Here is a 22,170-nt window from a genome sequence, read left to right on the forward strand (position 1 = left end):
GATGAGGCTTTCTGCTCCCGTAAAGGTTTACAGCCTCGGAAACCCTGTACAGGGTCGCTGTGAGTCAGAACTGACTCCCCAGCACGTAGCAACAACATTATTTCCTAGCCTGGAGAAATTAGGGCATTTTTTAGGAGTGATACAGTCATTTAGTCATTTATTAAATGCTAGGATCCCAGCAAATCTGTCTTATTAAAGAAGAACTTAATAACTTCTTTAAACAATACTTCAATATAAAAAATGTAAAATATAATAATTTCTGTGTCTAATACTGGAAAATATGACTAAACAACATTAAGTTTTTCCACTGACTACTAGAGCACAGGTCTTTATAATTATTCCTATTTTTCTTTACATTGGAGTAAAATTATTCCAAATTTTTTATACATGAAATAAGTGATTTATTGACCATAGATATATTATCCTTTTTATAGTAGCACCATATTGATTATACACAATATAGGCTTAGAAGCAAAGATCAGGGCCTGTTGTAAAAGATGTTTCAGTTATAATGAATAAAGCAGACATAATAGTCCTGGTTCCTTTAGAAAAATAAGTAGGAAAAATGCTATATGACATTATTTTTAAATCTCAATTTAATTCACTAGCATATCACACTAAATAATTATCATTACATGAAATTACTTATAATAATGGTGTTATCCTTAGGGTGCTTATAAATTCTACTTTACCTAATTAGCAAGTCAGATTTACATATTTAATTTAAGAACCTGAGTATAAATTTGTAAAGAGAAAAAGTAAAAGAAATACCAAGGTTGAAAAGAAAACATAAGAAATCATTGAAAACTAATAAAAGAGAACATTACATTTGAAAATGAATTTAGAAATCATTTAGTTAACTCCCAGGTACATAATTATTTATACTTCAGCTTATTCCACAAAGAATTTGAGATAACATTTCTATTTTTAAAAAAGGATTAGATTAAGTTGAAATGCATTAAAACGTAATGTCTGAGTGAAAAAGCTAAATAATTTTGTATTTAATTAATAGCATTTAAAAGATAAACTTAAAATAACTGATGTTTTAAAGTAGTATTACCAGTTTCCTATTATATATTATCAGTTTGACATTAAAATATTTGGCTTAATTCCTAAAGTCAGAAATGTATGACAGAAAAGTCAATGAATAAGTTCAGTTTTTAGAGAATTTCAAAATTTTAATTTGCTAAAATAAAGTCAGATTTATAACAGACAAATAATATGCTACATACCTCTTTTTTCCCTCTTTCAGTAAGTGCTACTGCATACAAAAATAGTAATGTCAAATAATAACCAATATTAATCTGGTATGTCTAAAAAGAAAAAAAAAATTAAATTGCTTATGTAGATTAGGCTATGTTTCAGTATAGCAAGCTTAATTAAATATCCTGATGTGACATTGTAGGATAAGCACTAAACTGCCAGGTCAATTTGAACCTCAGAGTGTCAGCTGAAATCCACCAGCAGCACATCTGAAACCCTATATAAGGTGGATATGAGTCCGAAAGGACTGGAAGGCACTTAACCACAATGATAATTTAATAATTACTTTAAAAATATAATAATAACTTTCCATCATTTTATCAATTATGGTAGAGTAGTGGTTACGAATCGGGCTGCATACCTTAAGGTCAGCAGTTCAAAATTACCAGCTGTTCCATGGGAGAAAGATGAGGCGTTCTGCTCCCGTAAAGACTTACAGCCTCAGAAACCCTGTACAGGGTCGCTGTGGGTTAGAACCGACTCCACAGCACATAACAACAACAACAAGAATAACTAGAGACTGCATCTTAGATGGATCTCACATTTTGACGTAGGAAGGAGAAAAAGCATAGTCACTAATCTTAAAACGAAACACTAGAATTTAACAAAAGGAAATGCCATCATAATTTGAAGGCTATCATTAAACCTTTCAAAAATATATCATTCTCTATTACAGATATTTTAAATATCAAAAATACTTTGTTGTTGTTGTTGCTAAGATCTAGGGTTTCTAAGGAGTAACTGTTGGGTTTGAACTGCTGACCTTCCAGTTCATATTCCAGTGTGCTTATCCTAGAGCACCACACCACAACTCCAATAACACTTTAGATAAAAATACAATGAATGCTCAAGTATCCACCACCTGGTTTTAAAAAAATAGTTACTTCTTAATTCAAAATCTTTTACTCTCCACATGTGGGCTTTGTTTTAATAGTATAATCAAAAGTTTATCTGCCCATTAATGTAAAATTAAAACATGGTTATTTCCTGTATTTAAAAATCATCTATGCAACATTGGAGATGGAGAACACACTAGGAAATAGGGTATGGAGGCAGAAGGATAATGATGACTATAAAGGAGTTGTTCTTGTTGTTGTTGTTAGGTGACATCAAATCAGTACCGACTCATAGGGACCCTATGCACAACAGAATGAAACACTACCCGGTACGGGGCAACCTCACAAGCATTGCTAAGAATGAGCCCATCATTGCCACCATTGTGCCAATCCATCTCGTTGGGGGTCTTCCTCTTTTTCGCTTACCCTCCACTTTACCAAACATGGTATCTTTTCCAGTGACTGGTCCCTTCTGGCAATATGTCTGAAGTATGAGAGATGAAGTTTAGCCATTCTGGCTTCCAAGGAACACTCTGGATGCACTTCTTCCAACACAGATCTGTTGATTCTTTTGGCAGCCCATGGCACTTTCAATATTCTCTTCCAGCACCACAACTCAAAATCATCAATTCTTCTATGGTCTTCCTTATTCACTGTCCAACTTTCGCATGCATATGAGGTTATTGAAAATAGCATGGCTTGGGTCAGGCGCATCTAAGTCCTCAAGCTGATGACATCTTTGCTCTTTAAAAAGGTCTTGTGCAGCAGATTTGCCTAATGCAATATGTCATTTGATTTCTTGACAGCTGCTTCCATGAGGGTTGATAGTTGATCCAAGAAGAATGAAGTCCTTGACAACTTCAATCTTGTCTCTGTTGATAAGTATGTTGTTTATTGGTTCAATAGTGAGGATTTTGTTTTCTTTACATTGAGATGTAATCCATACCTAAGGCTGTGATCTTTATTTTGCTAAAATAAAGTCAGATTCATAGCAGACAAATAATATGCTACATAAAATATTTACGTAAATATTTTTAGTAAATATTTTAAGTCCTCTTTGCTTTCAGCAAGCAAGGATGTATCATCAGTATATCACAGATTGTTAATGATTCTTCCTGCAATCCTGATGTCACGTGTTTCTTCATATAACCCAGCTTCTCGGATTATTTGCTCAGCATACAGGTTGAATTAGGTCTGGTGAAAGAATCTAACCCTATCACACATCTTTCTTAATTTTAAATCATTCAGTGTTCCCATGTTCTTTTCAAACAACTACCTCTTGGTGCATGTAGATTCCTCATGAACACAATTAAGTGTTATGGAATACTCATACTTCACAATGTTGTCCATAGCTTATCATGATCCACACAATCAAAAGCCTCGCGTAGTCAATAAAGCACAGGTAAACATCTTTCTGATATTCTCTGCTTTCAGCCAAGATCCACTGGACATCAGCAATGATATTCTTCATTCCATGTCCTCTTCTGAATCCAGCTTGAACCTCTGGAAGTTCTCAATGTATGCTTGCAGCCATTTCTGTATTATCTTTAGTAAAACTTTACTCGTATGGGATATCAAAGATACTTGATTTCTGCATTCCGTTGGTTCATCTCTCTTTGGAATGGGCACACATACAGATCTCTTCCAGTCAGCCAATTAGTTGTCTTCCAAATTTCTTGGCATAGATGAGTGAGTGCCTCCAGTGCTGTCTCACTTTCTTGAAAGATTTCAATTTTTATTCCATCAATTCCTGGTGCCTTGTTCTTTTCCAGTTCCTTCAATGCATCTCGGACTTCTTCCTTCAGTATCACCGGCTCTTGATCATATGCTCCCCTTGAAACAGGTGAACATCAACCATTTCCTTTTGGTACAGTGACTCTGTTCATTCCTTCCATCTTCTTTTGATGCTTTCTGCATCATTCAATCATTTGCCCAGAGAATCCTTCAATAACAAAAGTTGAAGCTTGAATTTTTGCTTCAATTCCCCCAGCTTGTGAAATGTTGAGCATGTTCTTCCTTTTTGGTTTTCTGACTCCGGATCTTTGCACATTTTGTTGTAATATTTGGCTTTATCTTCTCAAGCTGATCTTTGAAATTTTCTGTTCAGCTCTTTTACCTCCTCGTTTCTTCCATTTGCTTTAGAATCTCTACAATGAAGAGCAAGTTTCAGTGTCTCCTCTGACATCCATTTTGATCTTTTCTTTCTTTCTTGTCTTCTTAATGACTTTTTGCTTACTTCCTGTATGACATTCTAGATGTTATCCCACAACTCTTTTGGTCTTTAGTCTGTACTGTTTAATGTATCAAATCTGTTCTTCAGATGATCTCTAAATTCAGGTGTGATATATTCAAGGTCATATGTTGGCTATCATGAACTTGTTTTCATTTTCTTCAGCTTCAGTGTGAATTTGCATATGATAAATTGATGGTCTGTTCCATAGTTTGCCCCTGGCCTTGTTTTGACTGATGATATAGACCTTTTCCATCGTCTCTTTCCACAGATGTAGTCAATTTGATATCTGTGTACTCCATCTGGTGAGGTGCATGTGTATAATCATTTCTTATGCTGTCTAAAGAAGGTATTTGAAATGAACAAATTATCAATTTTGCAGAATTCTATCATGTGATCTCCAGCATCATTTCTATCACCAAGGCCATATTTTCCAACTACAGATTCTTCCTCTTTGTTCCCAACCTTTGCATTCCAATCACCAGTAATGATTAATACATCTTGATTGCATGTTTGATCAATTTCAGATTGAAGAAGTTGGTAGAATTCTATTTCATCCTCACTGGCTTTAGTGGTTGGTCTGTAAATTTGAATAATACTGGCATTAGTTAACTGGTCTTCCCTGTAGGCACATGGATATTATCCTATCACAGACAGCATTGTATCTCATTACTGATCTGGATATGTTCTTTTTGATAATGAATGCAACACCATTCCTCTTCAATTTGTCATTCCCAGCATAGTAAACCATGTGGCTGTCAGATTTAAAAATCTTGGTTTTTGGATGGACCAGTCCATTTCAGCTCACTAATGCTTAAGATATCGTTCCATTTCATTTTTGACAATTTCCAATTTTCCTAGATTCATGCTTTGTACATACCATGTTCCGATTATTAATGGATGTTTACAGCTGTTTCTCTTCTTTTTGAGTTGTGCCCCATCAGCAAATGAAGGTCATACGGGCTTCACTCCCACAGGCTGTATTCCATTCATGTCATCATGACCAACTCTATTTTAAGGAGGCAGCTCTTCCGCAGTCGCATTTTGAGTGCCTTCCAATCTGAAGTGCACATTTTCCGGCACTATATCCGACTGTTTCTCTGCTGTTCATAAGGTTTTCAGTGACTAAATAATCAGAAATAGTTAGTCACTCCTTCCTAGTCTGTCTTCACCTGAAAGCTCATGTGAAACCTGTCCACCATGGGTGACCTGCTTATATTTAAAATACCCATTGCATAGCTTCCAGAATCACAGCAACTCACAAGTCACCACAGTATGACAAACTGACAAATCTTAGCCATGAATAAAACTATACACTAAGCCCTCTGTTGTTTTTGTTAGACACCTCTGACTGATGATAGATCAAAATAGAGCCTGATCCTGAACCATCCTCATAATTGTTGTAAATGTTTGAGTCCAATGCTGCTGCCATTATGCCAGTCCATTTCATTGGAGGGTTTTACTCTTTTTCACTTTATCAAGCATGATGTCCTTCTTCAGGTACTGGTCCCTCCAGATAATGTCTGAAGCATGAAAGATTAAGTCTCTCCATCCTGGATTCTAAGGAGCATCCTGACTGTACTTCTTCCAACACAGATTTTGTTGTTCTTTTGGCAGTCCACGCTACTTTCAGTATTTTTTCTCCATCACCATACTTCGCATACATCAATTCTCCCACCATTTTCCTGATTTATTATCCAACTTTGCATATGAGGCTATTGAGAATACCCTAACTTGGGTTAGGTTCACCTTAGTTCTCAAACTGGTATCTTAGTTCTTGAACACTTTAAAGAAGTCTTGTGAAGCAGGTTTGCTTAATATGATATGTTCTTTGATTTCTTGACTGCTGTTTCCATGAGTGTTGATTGTGGATCCAAACAAAATGAAGTCTTTGACAACTTCAGTCTATTCACCATTTATCATGATATTATCTATTGGTCCAACTGTGAGTATCTTTTTGTTTTCTTTACATTGAGGTGCAATCCATACAGAGAGCTGTAGTCTTTGATCTTTATCAGTCCTCTTCACTTTCAGGAAGCAAGACTGCATCACCTGCATCACAGACTGTTAATGAGTCTTTCTCCAATCCCGATGTAATGTTCTTAATATAATCCACTTTCTCTGGTTATTTGTTTAGCATACAAATTGAATAAGTATGGTGATATTATACAACCCTGGTGTACACCTTTCCTGATTTTAAACCCTTCAGTATCCCCTCGCTCTATTATAACAACTGCAGGATCTATGTACAGGCTTCCCATGAGCACAATTAAGTGGTCTACAATACTCATTCTTCGCAATGTTATCCATCATTTGTCATGACCCACAAAGTTGAAAACCTTTGCATAGTCAAACAAATACAAGTAAACTTCTGATACTCTCTACTTTCAGCCAAGATTCACCTGACATCAGCAATGATATCCCTTGCTCCCTGTCCTCTCTAAATCTGCTTGAATTTCTAGCAGTTACCTGTTGATACACTGTTGCAACCATTTTTGGACTATCTTCAGCAAAATTTTACTTATGTATCCTATGTCTCTGAACATAAGGCTGGTTTTAGGAAATCCCTAAACACCCCCAATGTACCAATGTCAATTTCCTAGTTTTCGGTATTGTACTTCAATTAAGTAATACATAACGATTGGGGGAAACTGGGTGACAGGTACACAAATCCTCCATTATTTTTGCAACATCCTTTGAATCTATATCTCAAAATATAAATTTTTTTTTTTTAAAAAGTCTACGGAGAAAATTATTTCCCATTCTGTTCACAGTCACACTTTTTGCCACATTAATGTTTTTCATTGATATTCTCTCAGGCATATAAGAATAATAAGCACCTTTGGGGGTGGCGGTGGAGGCTATGTGTTGTGTCATTGGTTCTGACTCATAGCTACCCTGTATTGGATTTCTGAAGCTGTAAATCTTTATAGAAAAGCCTAATCTTTCTCCTGCAAAGAAGCTGGTAAATTTGAACTGAAGGCCTTGCAGTTAGCAGCACAATTCATAACCCACTACACTGCCAGAGCACCTTAAACAACTGTGTTGTTGTTAAGTGCCGTCAAGTTGGTTCTAACCCATAGAGACCCTAGCTGGTAAGTCTGAACTGCGATCTTGCAGTTCAAACCAACCTTGTGATTGAGTGCTTATCCTAGCCACACCAGGATTCTAAACATTTATGTTGCTTTTGTTAAGTGCTGTCAAGTCGTTTACAACTCATAGCAACCCTATATAGGGTTTCCAAGGAGTGGCTGATGAGCTTGAACAGACAACTGCATGGTTCAAGCTGACCTTGCAGTCCAGCACATTAACACACAGTGCCACACACCAGGACTCTAAAACATCTATGTTGTTGTTATTTCCCATGGAATCGGTTCCTACTCATAGAGACCCTGTACAGGGTTTCAGAGGCTGTAAATCTTTACAGGAGCAGAAAGCCTCACCTCTCCCGCACAACAGCTGGTAGTTTCGAACTGCTGACCGTGAGATTAGCAGCCCAATTCTTAACCACTACGCTACCATGAAATTTATTTTTACATTGATCTTACTCTATTCTCTTACCTATAACACTTTTTAAGCCTAAACAGTGTATATTTATAATTGACTAGCATTATCCAGTGAAGATAAACTTATGTGTTTGTTTTCCATGGGCTAAGTTAGTTTACCAACACAAACTCCCTGTAATATCTCATTGTTTTTCATCTTAAAATTCCTACAATACTTACTGTTGTGGGCCGTGGAGTTGGTTCTGATTCATAGCAACGCTGAGAAGAGTTTCTCAGAAGGGCTGGTGTGTTTGAATTGCCAATCTTTCCATTAGCCGTACAGTGCTTATCCTACAGTGCCATACCAGGACCCATAATATAATACTACTGTTGTTGTATGCTGGCAAATGGGTTCCAACTCTTAGCAACCCTTTACATGGCTTCTGAGAGTGACTGGTGGGTTTCAACTGCTAATCTTGTGGTGAGCTGTGCATTAGTTATATACAACACTATACCAGGACTCCATAAATAATACTAGCATGCTTTGAAAATACTTACAAAGTGCCTAAAACAGTGCTTATTAGGTCAAAAATACTGAATAATTGGTGTGGCGCTTTGGGGTAATATGTTGGTCTGTAAAGTCATTTGAACTGCAAGTTTGGTGGTTCAAGCTCACCAGCTGCTCCTTGGAAACCCTATACAGGGTCACTATGGGGTCAGAACCAACATGATGGCACTTAACAACAACAACATTACTTTGTGAGGAGCACTGGTAGTGCAGTGGGTTAAGCATTGGCAAAAACTGTAAGGTCAACTCTTCAAACCCACCAGCCACTCCATATGAATAAGATGAGGTTTTCTGCCCTCATAAATATTTACAGTCTCAGAAACCATAAAGAGCAGTTTTAGTATGTCCTTTTGAGATGTTCTGAGTTGGAATGAACCAATGGCAGTGGAATTTTTGTTGTTGTTGTTTTTGGTTATTATTTTGTAACTTTTAAAAATCTAACTTGATAAATAATACAACAGAATCTTTGGCTTACTCAATTCTAAATAAAAAGATTCTGAGACTAGAGTAAGATACACACATGGTAACATTACTATAATTAGAATTAGAATGCAATGAGCTCAGGAATTTTGAAGGTATAAGCAGTACATTTCTAGCCTAAAATCTGCTCTTTCCTTGCTCTCTCTCCCCATCATTAGCAGAGATTATGCTAAGTAATAGAGCCAAATGGATATAGAGATGTCACTGACAATTCCCCACCTCCTGCTCCTTTGTCTCACATTCCCATGTGGCCTTAATAAAATGGTAGAGACACCTGGATACATAGTAGGCTGTTTTCGTGACAATTCTAAATCTGCTCACAATTGCTAACAAGAACGAGAACACTTCCATTTCCTAGTCTAAGACTCATCTTTAAAGTAATGTCTACATCAAAAAAGCTAAGGAATCGGGATCTGTTAAAGCCCTGGGAGAAGTAACAGAATGCAGCATGCCAGAAGTTCTAAGGATTCCAAACTCCCTTTTCTTTGTGCTCTCTTTTGACTCTACCCATTTCTATAGAATGCCTCCTTCAGGGTGGTGTGTGACCATGTAGAATATGCACTAAACCACAAGGTCGATTTGAACCGCAATGCCAGTGGTTCAAACTCACCAACCATTCCTCAGAAACCCTACAAGGGCCACTATGAGTTGGAATTACTCAAAGGCACTTAACAACAAAAACAATTGCTATACTAAATCAAGTTTCTCTGTACATAGGATGGAAATATTTCTTGTAGAAACGGAGACTAGAAGAGACTTACTTACTACAAAGATGCTGTCACATAAGTGTGATACATAGTAAGGAAACTGTCCATTTCCTTCTCTTTAAAGGTAAAAGAAGAAAATATAAATTGCCTGTATCTCAATGTAAGCAAACAATGGCTATTCTCTCATTGAGAACTATGGTCCAACTCCATGACTTCAAAATTTCAAAAAGCAAGTACTTACAGTGTAATCAGTAGCTTGCATGTTCTTCAGTGCTGCTTCTAGCTGTGTTATCAAGAAAGTTAAAGTCAAAGGAGGAACACTTTTCTCTCCATTCTGGCTGTGAGCTGGAACTTCTCTCTGTGGTAAATAATTTAACTGCGTATTTAAATTAGAACAAATATCAACATATTATTTTTATTACATAATTAATATCTGCTGTAGATCATTTGGAAGAAATAAGGTAATTTAAAAAATAAAAATGAAACTCATATTTCCAGACAAGCAACTGGCCTTATGTTTGTTGTTTTGTTTTGGTTTGTAAGTAGTCTGATGAATTTTATTTGTCACTATTTCCTGAAAATACTAAAAACTATCCCCATGCTTGCTAAGAGGATGGCATCATCCACTCCTACTTTGAAGGAAAGTGGTAATCTTCCTTCATTTTATCACCAGCTCTATTCATTAGCATACCTAAAATCTTCCTTCAGCCCTAAACATGAAGGAAGCAGGGATAGTGATATTAATATCAATACCAGGTTGTGCCATCTTAGGCTGAAATGTGATTAGACTGAGATAATATATGACTTATTATGTTCCATAACATGCTATTTATATGGATGTAATGAAAGGAGCTCTGATAGCGTAGTGGTTACAAATCGGGCTGCGAACCACAAGGTCAGCAGTTCAAAACTACCAGCTGTTCCATGGAAGAAAGATGAGGCTTTTCTGCTCCCATAAAGATTTACAGCCTTGGAAACCCTATACAGAGTCTCTATGACTCCAGGGTACATAACAACAACAATGAAAGGAGGAATTACATCTTATCTCCATGTCCTTTCCCTAATGCCTTGTACTCACAAAGGCTCAGCATGTGCCTATTAAATTGCACCATAGTGACCCTGTATAGTTTCCAAGGAGATGCTGGTGAGCTTGACTCAATGGCACTTAAACTCAATAGCACTTTAAACAGCTTTGCAGTCTGGCACATTAACCCACAGTGCCACACCAGGATGCCTTTCTATGTATGTATGTTGTTGTTGTTGTTAAGTGCCATTGAGTCAGTTCCAGCCCTATATAGGGTTCCCAAGGAGCAGCTAGTGAGCTTGAACTGCCGACCTTGCAGGTTCATATAATTTGCAAACAGAGAGTTTTATTTCTTCTTTGCCAATTTAGATGCCTTTAGTTTCTCTTTCTTGCCTTACAGCTCTGGCTAAGCCTTTCAACATAATATTGACTAGGAATGGTGATAAAGGGCATCCTTGTCTGGTTTCTGTTCACCAAGGGAAGTTTTTCAGTTTCTCTCCATTGAGAGTGATGTTGGCTGTTGGTTTTGTATATATGCTCTTAATTATTTGAGGAATTTCCCTTCAATTCCTACTATGTTGAGTATTTTTATCAGGAATGGATGTTGGAGTTTGTCAAATGCCTTTTCTGAATCACTCAATATGATCATGTGATTCTTTTCCATTTTTTATTTATATGGTAGATTATGTCGATTGTTTTTCTAGTATAGCACCATCCCTGAATCCCTGGTATAAATCCCACTTTGTCATGTTGTGTTCTTTTTGTGATGTGTTGTTGAATTCTATTGGCTAGGATTTTGTTGAGAATTTTTGCATCTATATTTGTGAGGGATATTGGTCTATAATTTGCTTTTTAGTGATGTTCTTGCCTGGTTTTGTACGTGGGTTATGCTCACTTCACAAAATGTATTGGGGAGTTTTCCCTCCTTTTCTTTGTTTTATAATAATTTTAGTAAAATTGGTGTCAATTCTTCTCTGAATGTTTGGTAAAATTCACCAGTAAAGCCAGCTACCTGGGCCTGGTTATATTGTTGGTAGTTTTTTAATGACCTTATCAATTTCTTATTTTGTTATAGGTCTGTTCAAGTTTTCTACTTTAGTCTGTGTTAGTTTAGATAGGTTGTGTTTTTCTAAAAATCTATCCACTTCTTCCAGATTTAGAGATTTACTGAAGTACAAATCTTTATAGTATTCTGTCATTATCCTCTATATTTCCATTGGTTCTGTTGTGACATCACTTGTATAATTTGCTATGCATGTTATTTGCATCTTCTCCCTATTTTCATTTGTTAGATTTGTCATTAGTTTGTCAATTTTATGAGTCCTTTCAAAGAGCCAGATTCTTGTCTTGTTGATTCTTTCTATTGTTTTTTTCTGTTTCCTAATTCATTTCTGCTCTAGTCTTTATTTGTGACACTGTGGGTTAAGGCGCCAGACTGCAAAGCCATTTGAACTGCAAGGTCAGTGGTTCAAACTCACCAGTTGCTCCTTGGAAACTGTACACCAGGTCTCTATGAGTCGCAACCTACTCCACGGCACTTAACAAAAACAACAACGAGTGTGTATTATTTTTCTCTCAATGGATGTAAGCTTACCTTGCTGATCTTTTTCAAATTGTTGAACGCTTTGTGTTAACATTGGTTCTTTCTTCTTTTAGGATATGTATATTTATTCCTATAAATTTCCCTCCATGCATTGCTTTTGCTGTATCCCAAAGGTTTTAGCATGTTGTGTTTTCATTCTCAATTGCCTCAATGTTGTTGTTGTTGTTATGTGCTGTGGAGTCGGTTCTATCTCACAGCGACCCTGTACAGGGTTTCCGAGGCTGTAAATCTTTACGGGAGCAGAAAGCCTCATCTTTCTCCCACGGAACACTTTTTTAATTCTGTTTTTAATTCATTCTGTTACCCAGTAGCTTTTAAGCTGAATGTTATTCAGTTTTCATTTATTTGATTTTGTTTTCTTGATCTTCCTATTGTTGATATCTAATTTCATAGCATTGTGATCTAAGAAGACAGTTTGTAGTATCTTGATATTTTTAAATGTATTGAGACTTGCTTTGTAGCCTAACATATGGTCAATTCTAGATAATGTTTCATGCATACTGGAAAAGAATGTGTATTGTACTGTTGTTGGGTTGAGCGCTCTGTATAAATTTATGAGGTCAAGTTGGTTATATTATTTAGTTCCTCTGTGTCTTTGATGGGTTTCTTTCTGGTTGTACTGTGCTTTTTTTTGACAGTAGTGTATTAAATCTCCTACTGTTACTGTAGAGTTATGCTTCTTTCTTCAATTAGAGTTTGATTTGTGTATTTTAAGACTCTTTCAATGGGAGCATAGATCTTTATTAATGGTTATGTCCTCTTGTTAAATTGATCCTTTCATCATTAGATAATGTCCTTCCTTGTCTCCTATGCTGATTTTTGCCTTAAAGTATATTTTATCAAAGATTAATACTGACCCTTTTGGTTGCCATTAGCTTGATAATTTTTTCCATATTTAAATTTTTAATCTATGGTTGTCTTTGAGTGTAAAGTGTGTCTCTAGCAGACAGCAAATTGAAGGATCCTGTTTTTTCTTTGTTATTGTCATTTTATTATACATAAAATGTCTGTAAGAATTTGGGTCTATTTTTAGACTTTCTCTTCTATTCTGAAAACCTGTCTGTGAAGTCTAGAACAAGTAACACAATCTTTTAATTCTTAGACTTTCAAACTAAGTTGTGAAATCTAAATGGACAAGTTCCCATCCTTTTCACCCTAATCTTCTCTTTCATAATTTTCTTGGCTATTTTTTGTACTATCTGAACTTTAGAATTAGCTTTTAGTAACAATTGTTGTTGTTGTTGTTAAGGGCCATTGAGTTGGTTCCGACTCATATTGACTCTGTATAGGGTTTCTATGGGTATAAGTCTGTAAGGCAGCAGAAAGCCTCATCTTTTTCTCGGGTTGCAGCTGATAAATTTGAACTAATGATCTTGTGGTTAGCAGCCCAGTTTATAATCCACTATGCTACCAGGGCTCCTTTAGTAACAATAATGACAAACTCTTTTTGACATTTTTATTAGAATGATGTGGCATTTGTAGATTTTAAGAGAAATTGACAGCTTTTTTATACTGTGACCTTCCTATATATACTGCTTTCCATTCATGTCTTCTTTTTTCATTTTTCATAAAGCTTTTATTTTTGTTAAAATATATTGATTTTTAAACTTATTGTAATGAAGATCAGTAAGTATGAATGTTTGTTAAAATACAGATTTACCGACTGATACAGAGATTTAGCCCTAGTAGAGGAGTGGGTAACATGCTGAGCTGCTAACCACAAGATCAGTAGTTCAAATCCACCAGCTGCTTCATGGGAGAGTGATGAGGATTTCTGCTCTGTAAGATTTACAAACATGGAAACCCTATACAAATTTGCTGAGTCGAAATCAACTTGAAAGCATGCATGTAGCAGCAGCACCAACAGTAGGGGTTCAGATACTCTGATGTAGCTTGTTTAGGACAGCTTTGAGAAATACTAGTAAATCACTTGTACATTTCTAAATTTGGCTGGGTTATTTTACCTTGTGTATTTATATTACAAATAAGAACTTTCTTCAATTTCTATCTTCTAACTGGCTATTTTATATATATATACATACATACATACATACAGGCTACTGATTTCTGTTTCTAACTGGTGATTTCCAAAGGTAAGAAGAAAATGGTGGCATTACTTCTCAAAGTTGAAAACAATTTCATACTGTGGTAAATCCTCCAATGTCTTCTCTTATCTCTCCATTCTACCTTCCTTTCTGCATCATTTACTAGAGAGCTAGCAGTGCCAAGGTTTTCAAGGTAGGTTGAAGGGTGTGATGGCCAATGATAAATGATGCAGAAATTGTCTCAGTTTAGGCTGTAATTGTATATAAAGTCTTATTTGTATTTTCTGAGTATGTATGAATTTCAGCCATAATAGTATTATTTGCTTCACAAGAATGACATAATTTCACCAAAAATGTGAATGTGTGTCTTTTTGCAGATACTCATCAGTTGCTTTGTGGGAGAAAGATGCAGCAGTCTGTTTCCATAAAGATTAATCGTCTGTTGTTGAGTCAGTTTCTACTCATAGGTACCCTCTACCCTATGAGACAGAATAGAACTGCCCCATTGGGTTTCAAAGGCTGTACATCTTTATGGAGGAAGACAGCCCTATTTCTTTCTTGCAAAGTGTCTGGAGGGTTTGAACTGCCACCAACTTGCTAGTAGCTTAGCACATACTTGCCATGCTACCAGAACTCCTTTGGTAAGTACTAAAGTCTTGGAAATACTATAGGTCAGTTCTACAGGGTCTCTATGAGCAGGAATTGACTCAACAATAGGCTTTGATTTTCTGCTTATAGTGTTTTACTCCTTCTTTCCCTCAGTTAAATACCACAAAGAAAGAACTTGATCGCTCTTTTTTTTTTTAAACTTTAGAAAACAAGATTAATTTAATAAATTATACTCTTCCTGTGTTGAAGTGATCACAATTATTATTAAGCCATACAATTTTTAGGAAGAAACTCTACACTAGATTCTCTAGAATATTTGATTCATAAATCCCAAAGTTTTGGATGTTAATTTTCTTTACGTTTTGAGAAACTGTTAGCATTTTATAAATTAGGAAGCCAAAAGTGGTCCCTTATCCCAGAGCATCATACTATATGTTATTAATAAACTTTGAATAAACACAGCCATTCTAGCCCACACTAACAAGCTACAAACTTATAGCCCTACCATTGTTCTTGAAAGGGCCAACTAATTCCATAGTCAAGGTTGATACAAAGAAATAAGAAATAAGACACAGGTTTTGAGACCTTAAATGTACTGTTGTAGAATTAAAAAAGAAAAGAAAAATCAGAAAACTACACTTCAAAGAACAAATTATGATGTTACCTTCATAGTTTGGAAGGAAAAATCTTCTTGTAAAAACTTCTTAATGTGTAGGACCACACCTTTTGGTAGAGCATTAATTGCATTCAATAACTTCTTCATTTCTAATAGTAGGTTAATAGGGGCAAGATCAGTAGGTGTGTCTTCTTCCTCTTTGACCTAGAAGATATAATCATGAAAATTTACATAATTAACCATGTTCTAATTTATAGATCAAAATATTTAATAAGTAACAAAGTTCACACATATGCAAATCACTGTGATAGAAATACAGAAAATTTAGATAAGACATACATTCTCCTATTCTCAAGGAAATTAGAACACAGCAGGAAGTTTAAGATCAAAACCCAGTAAGTTTTAATATAGACAAGTCCATACATAAATTCATTTAGAAGTTATGAACAAAATAATCACTTCTGAAATGAAACAATTTACATGCTGCAACACTGTATGCAGTATATATTACTAACTATAAGATATACAAAAAAATGTTCTAAGAGAGATTTGTCTTAACTGAAATATATCATAAGGCAGGGTCTACCTATATAAATGTATCAACAAGTGAACATCAATCATTAAACATAGCTTTTTGAAAGGTAAATCTGTATTAACAAGAACCAAATAAATACCTCTTTAACACCCCTACACTAAATAACTGAAGTCCTGGTGTGGCGCTTGCAGGATAATACAAGGTCAGTTTGGACTGCAAGTTCAGTGGTTCAAACCAACCAGCTGCTCCTTGAAAACCCTATACAGGATTGCTATGAGTCGGAACAGACTCAAAGGCACTTAACAACAACAATTCTAAGTAACTAAATATAAGCACATGTGATAGATATAATTTACCACCAATTATATTGTCATTGGCAATAAAAGTCATGCATTAAGGCACGATTCATATTTACTCCCTTTCATTTAACACTGGATATCCTAACAGGAAAACCTACAAAACGAGAGAAGAAAATTATCTTAACTTCATAAACACTCAGTGAAACTTCTTCCTAAATAAAATTATGATGCGTGTTTCTTTGTATATGTTTATGTGTGGGGTTTGTGTTTGTTTTGTTTTTTGTATTTTTGAGTTTTGCTTTAAAATATTAATGAAAGCTTTCTTAAAATAGATTTTTTTGGGCCAATCAATGCAAATATTTACTCATTTTAAGTTACAGTGAGTATTTGTGTTTAGAATGATAACCTGAGATGCACATATCACATATCAATCACCAAAGAAAGATTTAATATGAACTTTTTACTTATAAAAGCAGTAAAGTGGATTCATCTAAGACCATTTAACAGATAAGTAATTGACTTGATTTAGCATTACATTAGGAGCCTTCGTGACACAGTGGTTAAGGGTTTGGTTGCTACAAAACAGGTCAGCAGTTCAAACCAACCAGGCACTTTGCAAGGAGAAAGATGTGACTATAGGCTTCTATAAAGTTTACAGTCTTGGAACTGTATAGAAAAATTCCACTCTGTCCAACAGGATTCCTATAAATTGGAATTAACTGGGCAGCAATGGGTTTGGTTATGGTTTAGATTTATACTCTCAAGCATATCTGTTGTGATTCGGTGCCATCAAGTCAGTTACAACTCATAGCAACCCTATATACAACAGAAAGAAACACTGTTCCTAGGTCATTCCCATAATTGTTGCTATGTTTGAGCCCACTGTTGTAGTCACTATGTAAATCCATCTCAACGAGGGTCATCTTTTTTGCTGACAATCTCTTAACTATGATGTCCTTCTCTAGGGATGTGGTCTCTCCTGATGATATGTCAGAAGTTCTTCAGAGGAAGTGTCATCATCCTTGTTTCCACAGAGCACTCCAGCTGCACTTCTTTTAAGACTGATTTGTTTGTTTTCTAACAGTCCACAAGACATTCAATATTCTCTGCCAACATCATAATTGAAATGTATCTATTTTTCAGTCTTCCTTATTCATTGTCCAGCTTTTACGTGCATTAAAAAGTGACTGAAAATATCATGGGTCAGACACAACTTAGTCCTCTAAGTGACATGTTTGGGTTGGTTGTTTTTTTTTTTAACACTTTAAAGAGAGCTTTTGCAGGAGATCTGCCCAATGCAATAGATCGTTTGATTTCTTGACTGTTAATTCCATAGAAGTTGATTGTTTATCCAAGTAAAATGAAACACTTGACAATACCAATATTTTCTGTTTATCATGATAATGCTTATTGATCGAGTTGTGAGAGTTTTGTTTTATTCACATTGAAGTGTAATCCATTCTGAGATCTATAGTCTTGAATCTTCATCAGCAAGTTCTTCAAGTCTTTTTCACTTTCAGCAAGCAAGGTTGTATCATGTGCATTCCACAGGTTGCTAAAAAGTCTTCCTTCAATCATGATGCTACATTCTTCTTTATATAGTCAAGCTCATTATTAGTTATCATGAATTAAGTTACTTAGTAGTTAACGATTAATGAAAATTAATTTTTTTCTTACCAGTTGACAAGTTGAATCTTCTAACTTATTCTCGGTTTCCTCCTTATTCTGCTCTTCCACAGGGGGATCCCTGTTTCAAGTGAAAAAGAAGTATTCAAAGCATCTCCTTAAATGAATACAATATAATTACAGTAGTAAAGAATCTAACAATTGAATTTGTGTTGGCAAGTTTCAGAAATGTAACCTCTGTGAATCAAAAATTGATATGAAAGTAGGTTCCATAACACTTTAAGGACTCCAGTTAAAAAATACATGTCATGCCCTTACTAGTTATAGAACAGAAAGTAGACACAAAATTCTACATCTTTAACAAGCTCATAATACAGCAAAATAATTTTCATGTTAACTTTATAGCACTGCTTCAAGGTAAAGAAAAAAAGTGTTTGAAAAAGTTGTTTTGTTTTGTGTGTGAATTTATAGTATGAGAAAAGGGATCTGTCACTAGTACGTAATTTTACTTTTTACTTGAGGATCCTGACTTTACAATTACTGTTTCAAAAAATATATTTTAAATTGAAACAGAATATTTGCAAATTAACCATTTTTGTAAAAAGGAATAACTGGACAGATTTTGCTTTTGACGTTAGCATAAAATAGGAGCATATGAAAATGTACATACTGAACTGAAAAATTCATCTATAAAATTTCTGTCTTCATAATGAGCTCAAAGTCAGCAGTTAAAAACTACTAGCAGTTCTGCATGAGAAAGATGAGGCTTTCTGCTCCCATGAAGATTTACAGCCTTAGAAAACCTATACAAAGTCACTATGAGTCGGAACCAACTCCACAGCACACCACCACCACAACCACCACCACCACATATTGAGGTATAATATAGGATCAATTCAATGATTTATGTAATCTTCTTAATTTTATACACTAACAGAGACAAAACAAGTAAGAAATGTATACTATTTGATTTACTCTTAATTGTACTTTATAAATATCCTATTTTACTTTAAATTTAGGTATTAATTTAAGAGAAAGTCTTTTATCATCCACCAAATGCTAGCTGATTTTGCCAAGGAAAAGTGAGACACATACATAGTATAATATTATCCATATTTTTAGACTCCTTGTGAAAGTTTCAACAAAAATAATTTACATATATATAACATTTCACAATATCATTCTCAATGCTCTTAACTCTATCAATGTAAAGAAACCTGTTTCTTGTATTTTCCTCTTTGTCCTACTCCAAAAAGGAATCAGGGGTTGTGTCATCACAAGAAGAAACCATTGCAACAGTATTCTGAAGCTTCTTTAGGCTTGAGAAAGAGAATCTTTCTATGCTCTCAAACCTATATAATCTACTTTCTGACTACATGATCATTCACTCTTTAACCCAGTAGTTCTTAATCCCAAATGCATATTAAAATTACCTGTGACGTTTCTGAACTATGCATATACCTGAACCCTGCTTCAAAGCTTCTGAATCAAAAGTGTGGGATGTGAGCTGTTATATTTTCTATTGGTTTCATAACAAAAGTTTATGTGCAACTCCAACTTATTTCATCCCCTTGCCAACATTCCAATTGTTGCATTAGAAGTTACTAATGAAATCCTCATTGATTAAACTATTCTAGTGCTTCTCTTAACTCTCCATTCTACCTTGCATCAAGATTGTCTGTCATACCTTGCAACCCTCCTTGAAAAACTTGGTACACTTCAAGCTTCTGTGATTCTCCTCCTAGACCTCCTAGCCTTCCACTTCTCAGCATCTTCCACTGACTATTCCTCTTCCTCATATTCATCTTACTCATCTGTTGCTTTAATAATTTTAATACAGAGCGCCAAACATCATCATCAATAACGCTTTCAGTGTATTAGAACAGGAAAATCTAAGTATATACGGCAGTCACTTTATTTTATAGATCAGTAAATATAAAAATAAAAGAGAGGTTACATAACTTGTTCAAAATTATACACCCAGATTTTTCTATAGGTATCCTGATGCCTTTCCAGCCTACATATGTTGCACTTTTGCATAGAATCTTAACATTTTGATATTATGACATATACTGAAATTTACACATATAAAAAATGTGTTTGTGTGTATTATATATGAGAGGCTTCAAAAAGTTCACATAGAAAAATTCCATTATCTTTTAATTCCATTTTTCCTTGAAACTTCAATGTCCCCTTATTCATATGTGTGTGTGTGTTCTCCTAGCAAAATGATTTCATCCTTTAAAAGTTTAGCTCAAATGTCACTTTATAAAAGCTAACTCAATTCCCAGTCAAAAGTTATTGCTTCTTTCTATATATAGCAACAAGATCTCTAATTCAACAAGTATGCATTTTGCTTAAAGATGTAATTTATATATATGTTGTTGTTGTTAAGTGCCATCGAGTCGGATCCGACCCATAGTGACCCTGTACAGGGTTTCCGAGGCTGTAAATCTTTACGGGAGCAGAACGCCTCATCTTTCTCCCGCGGAGCGGCTGGTAGTTTCGAACTGCTGGCCTTAAGGTTCGCAGCCCGATTCGTAACCACTACGCTATCAGAGTGTGTGTGTGTGTGTGTGTGTGTGTGTGTGTGTGTGGTGTGTGTGTATATATATATATATATATATAATCTTCCTCACTCTAAGTTCTCTCTAAATATACACACATTTTGATTTAGTGTTCATTCCCTAAGCACCAAGGTTAGTAAATATTTGTAAAATAAATCAGTAGATCACATTACTTATTACATAGGGCAACTCAAAGTTAGCCCTGGTGTGGTGCTATGGGATAATGTGCTGGACTACAAAGTCGCTTTGAACAGCAAGGTTGGAAGTTCAAGCTCACCCGTTGCTCCTCGGAAACCCGATACAGGGTCGCTATGGAGTTGGAACCAATTCAACGGAACTTAAAAACAATAACAACAAGGTTAGAGGGAGATTTCCAATCCTAAATTGCTATTTAGTATTGGATGGGAGAGGGATAGGTAAGCTGACCTTTCTTTGGTTGGATAGGATAGACTGCATTTCCCATGGATCCAAAACAACCAGTCTAAGTTAAGGTCTTCTCTGCAATGTTTTGACTACCTTCTATAAATAAGGATAATAACACCTACCCCATCTAATTATTATGAGATTTATAATTATTAACCTTGGTATGGCACATAGAAAATCTATGTGTTCGTGAACTAATAAATAAAACATTGTTTGAGTGAGAATATCTTAAGTAAGGTAATTTATGGTGCATTCTTTTATTTGTGGTTCCTACAGAACTTTTCTAAAATTAGATTTCACTTAATTATCTTCCCTCACTAATCAAAGCTACTAAAATATCACAAAGCATAAGGCTAATTCATTCTTACTATTTTCCTAGGATTATGTGAAAAAGACAAAAAATGCAGTTGGCATTTGTCAATCCATCTCTTACCTCTCAAAAAATTCTTCTGTTAAGGAATCCATGCTGCCCAATGTTCCTTTGCAAAAGTCTTATTCCAATGCTTGCAGTTACCATTCACTTCTGTTGTTTAAAGCTATAAAGCAAATAATACTTTTATTCCTTAAAGAAACTTTCATTGCTACTGTAAAATTCTAAAATAAAATGATAATCACAGTTTCACCTCCAAACAAATCAATGCCTAAACTTAGATATAGAGTCCTGGTGTGGCACTAGACCACAGTTGATTTGAACTACAAAGTTGAAGGTTCAAACTCACCAGCCACTCCTCGGAAACCCTATACAGGTTCACTATGAGTCAGAGCTGTCTCAATGGCACTTAACAAATATTTTTCTAAGCAAAGGCATATTTTATTAATTTGTCATCATACATTATATAAAAATATCTTTCATGTTATTCCATCATTCTAGTAAACATTCTCAATGACTAACACAATGGTTGGTCTATTGGAGTTTCTATGACTGTTACCTTGTATTAATACATTCAGACTAGTCACAACTGTTTCCATTATAAATAATGGAAAAGTGATAAATCCCATTAAGCATCAAGTTTTTGTCTATATTTCTGATTCTTTCCTTACAATAAATTCTCAGTAGGATTCATAAGGTCAAAAGACACAAATATTTTAAGTCTCTTGGTGCATATTATTAAATGGTTTCCAAAAAAATGTATGCTAATGAATTTCTCCCATAGGTATTTGAGCTGTTTAATGCAACTGATAGCAATAATTGTTTTCTTCTACCAGAAAGGTAATAAATATTTAGCCATTTTTCCAAAAACTGTATGGCTCTAT

The 22,170-nt window shown here is 35.2% G+C and overlaps 1 protein-coding gene across 1 annotated transcript in view; it reads right to left on the reverse strand.

The window, feature by feature from the left end:
* The window catches only part of DZIP3 (DAZ interacting zinc finger protein 3), a 115,608-nt gene extending 94,206 nt beyond the window's left edge, over positions 1-21,402 (reverse strand). Inside the window, exons 1-5 of the mRNA XM_006873318.1 lie at positions 21,350-21,402; positions 17,978-18,047; positions 15,515-15,670; positions 9,811-9,927; positions 1,233-1,313 (exon numbers count right to left, since the gene is read on the reverse strand). Coding sequence (XP_006873380.1) covers positions 1,233-1,313; positions 9,811-9,927; positions 15,515-15,670; positions 17,978-18,047; positions 21,350-21,381 — 456 coding nt within the window. The 5' untranslated portion in view covers positions 21,382-21,402. The remainder of the gene's footprint in view (positions 1-1,232; positions 1,314-9,810; positions 9,928-15,514; positions 15,671-17,977; positions 18,048-21,349) is intronic.
* Positions 21,403-22,170: the final 768 nt, after the last annotated feature.

This window comes from Chrysochloris asiatica, unplaced genomic scaffold (assembly GCF_000296735.1).
Source record: "Chrysochloris asiatica unplaced genomic scaffold, ChrAsi1.0 scaffold00236, whole genome shotgun sequence".
NCBI classification, from domain to species: Eukaryota; Metazoa; Chordata; class Mammalia; order Afrosoricida; family Chrysochloridae; genus Chrysochloris; species Chrysochloris asiatica.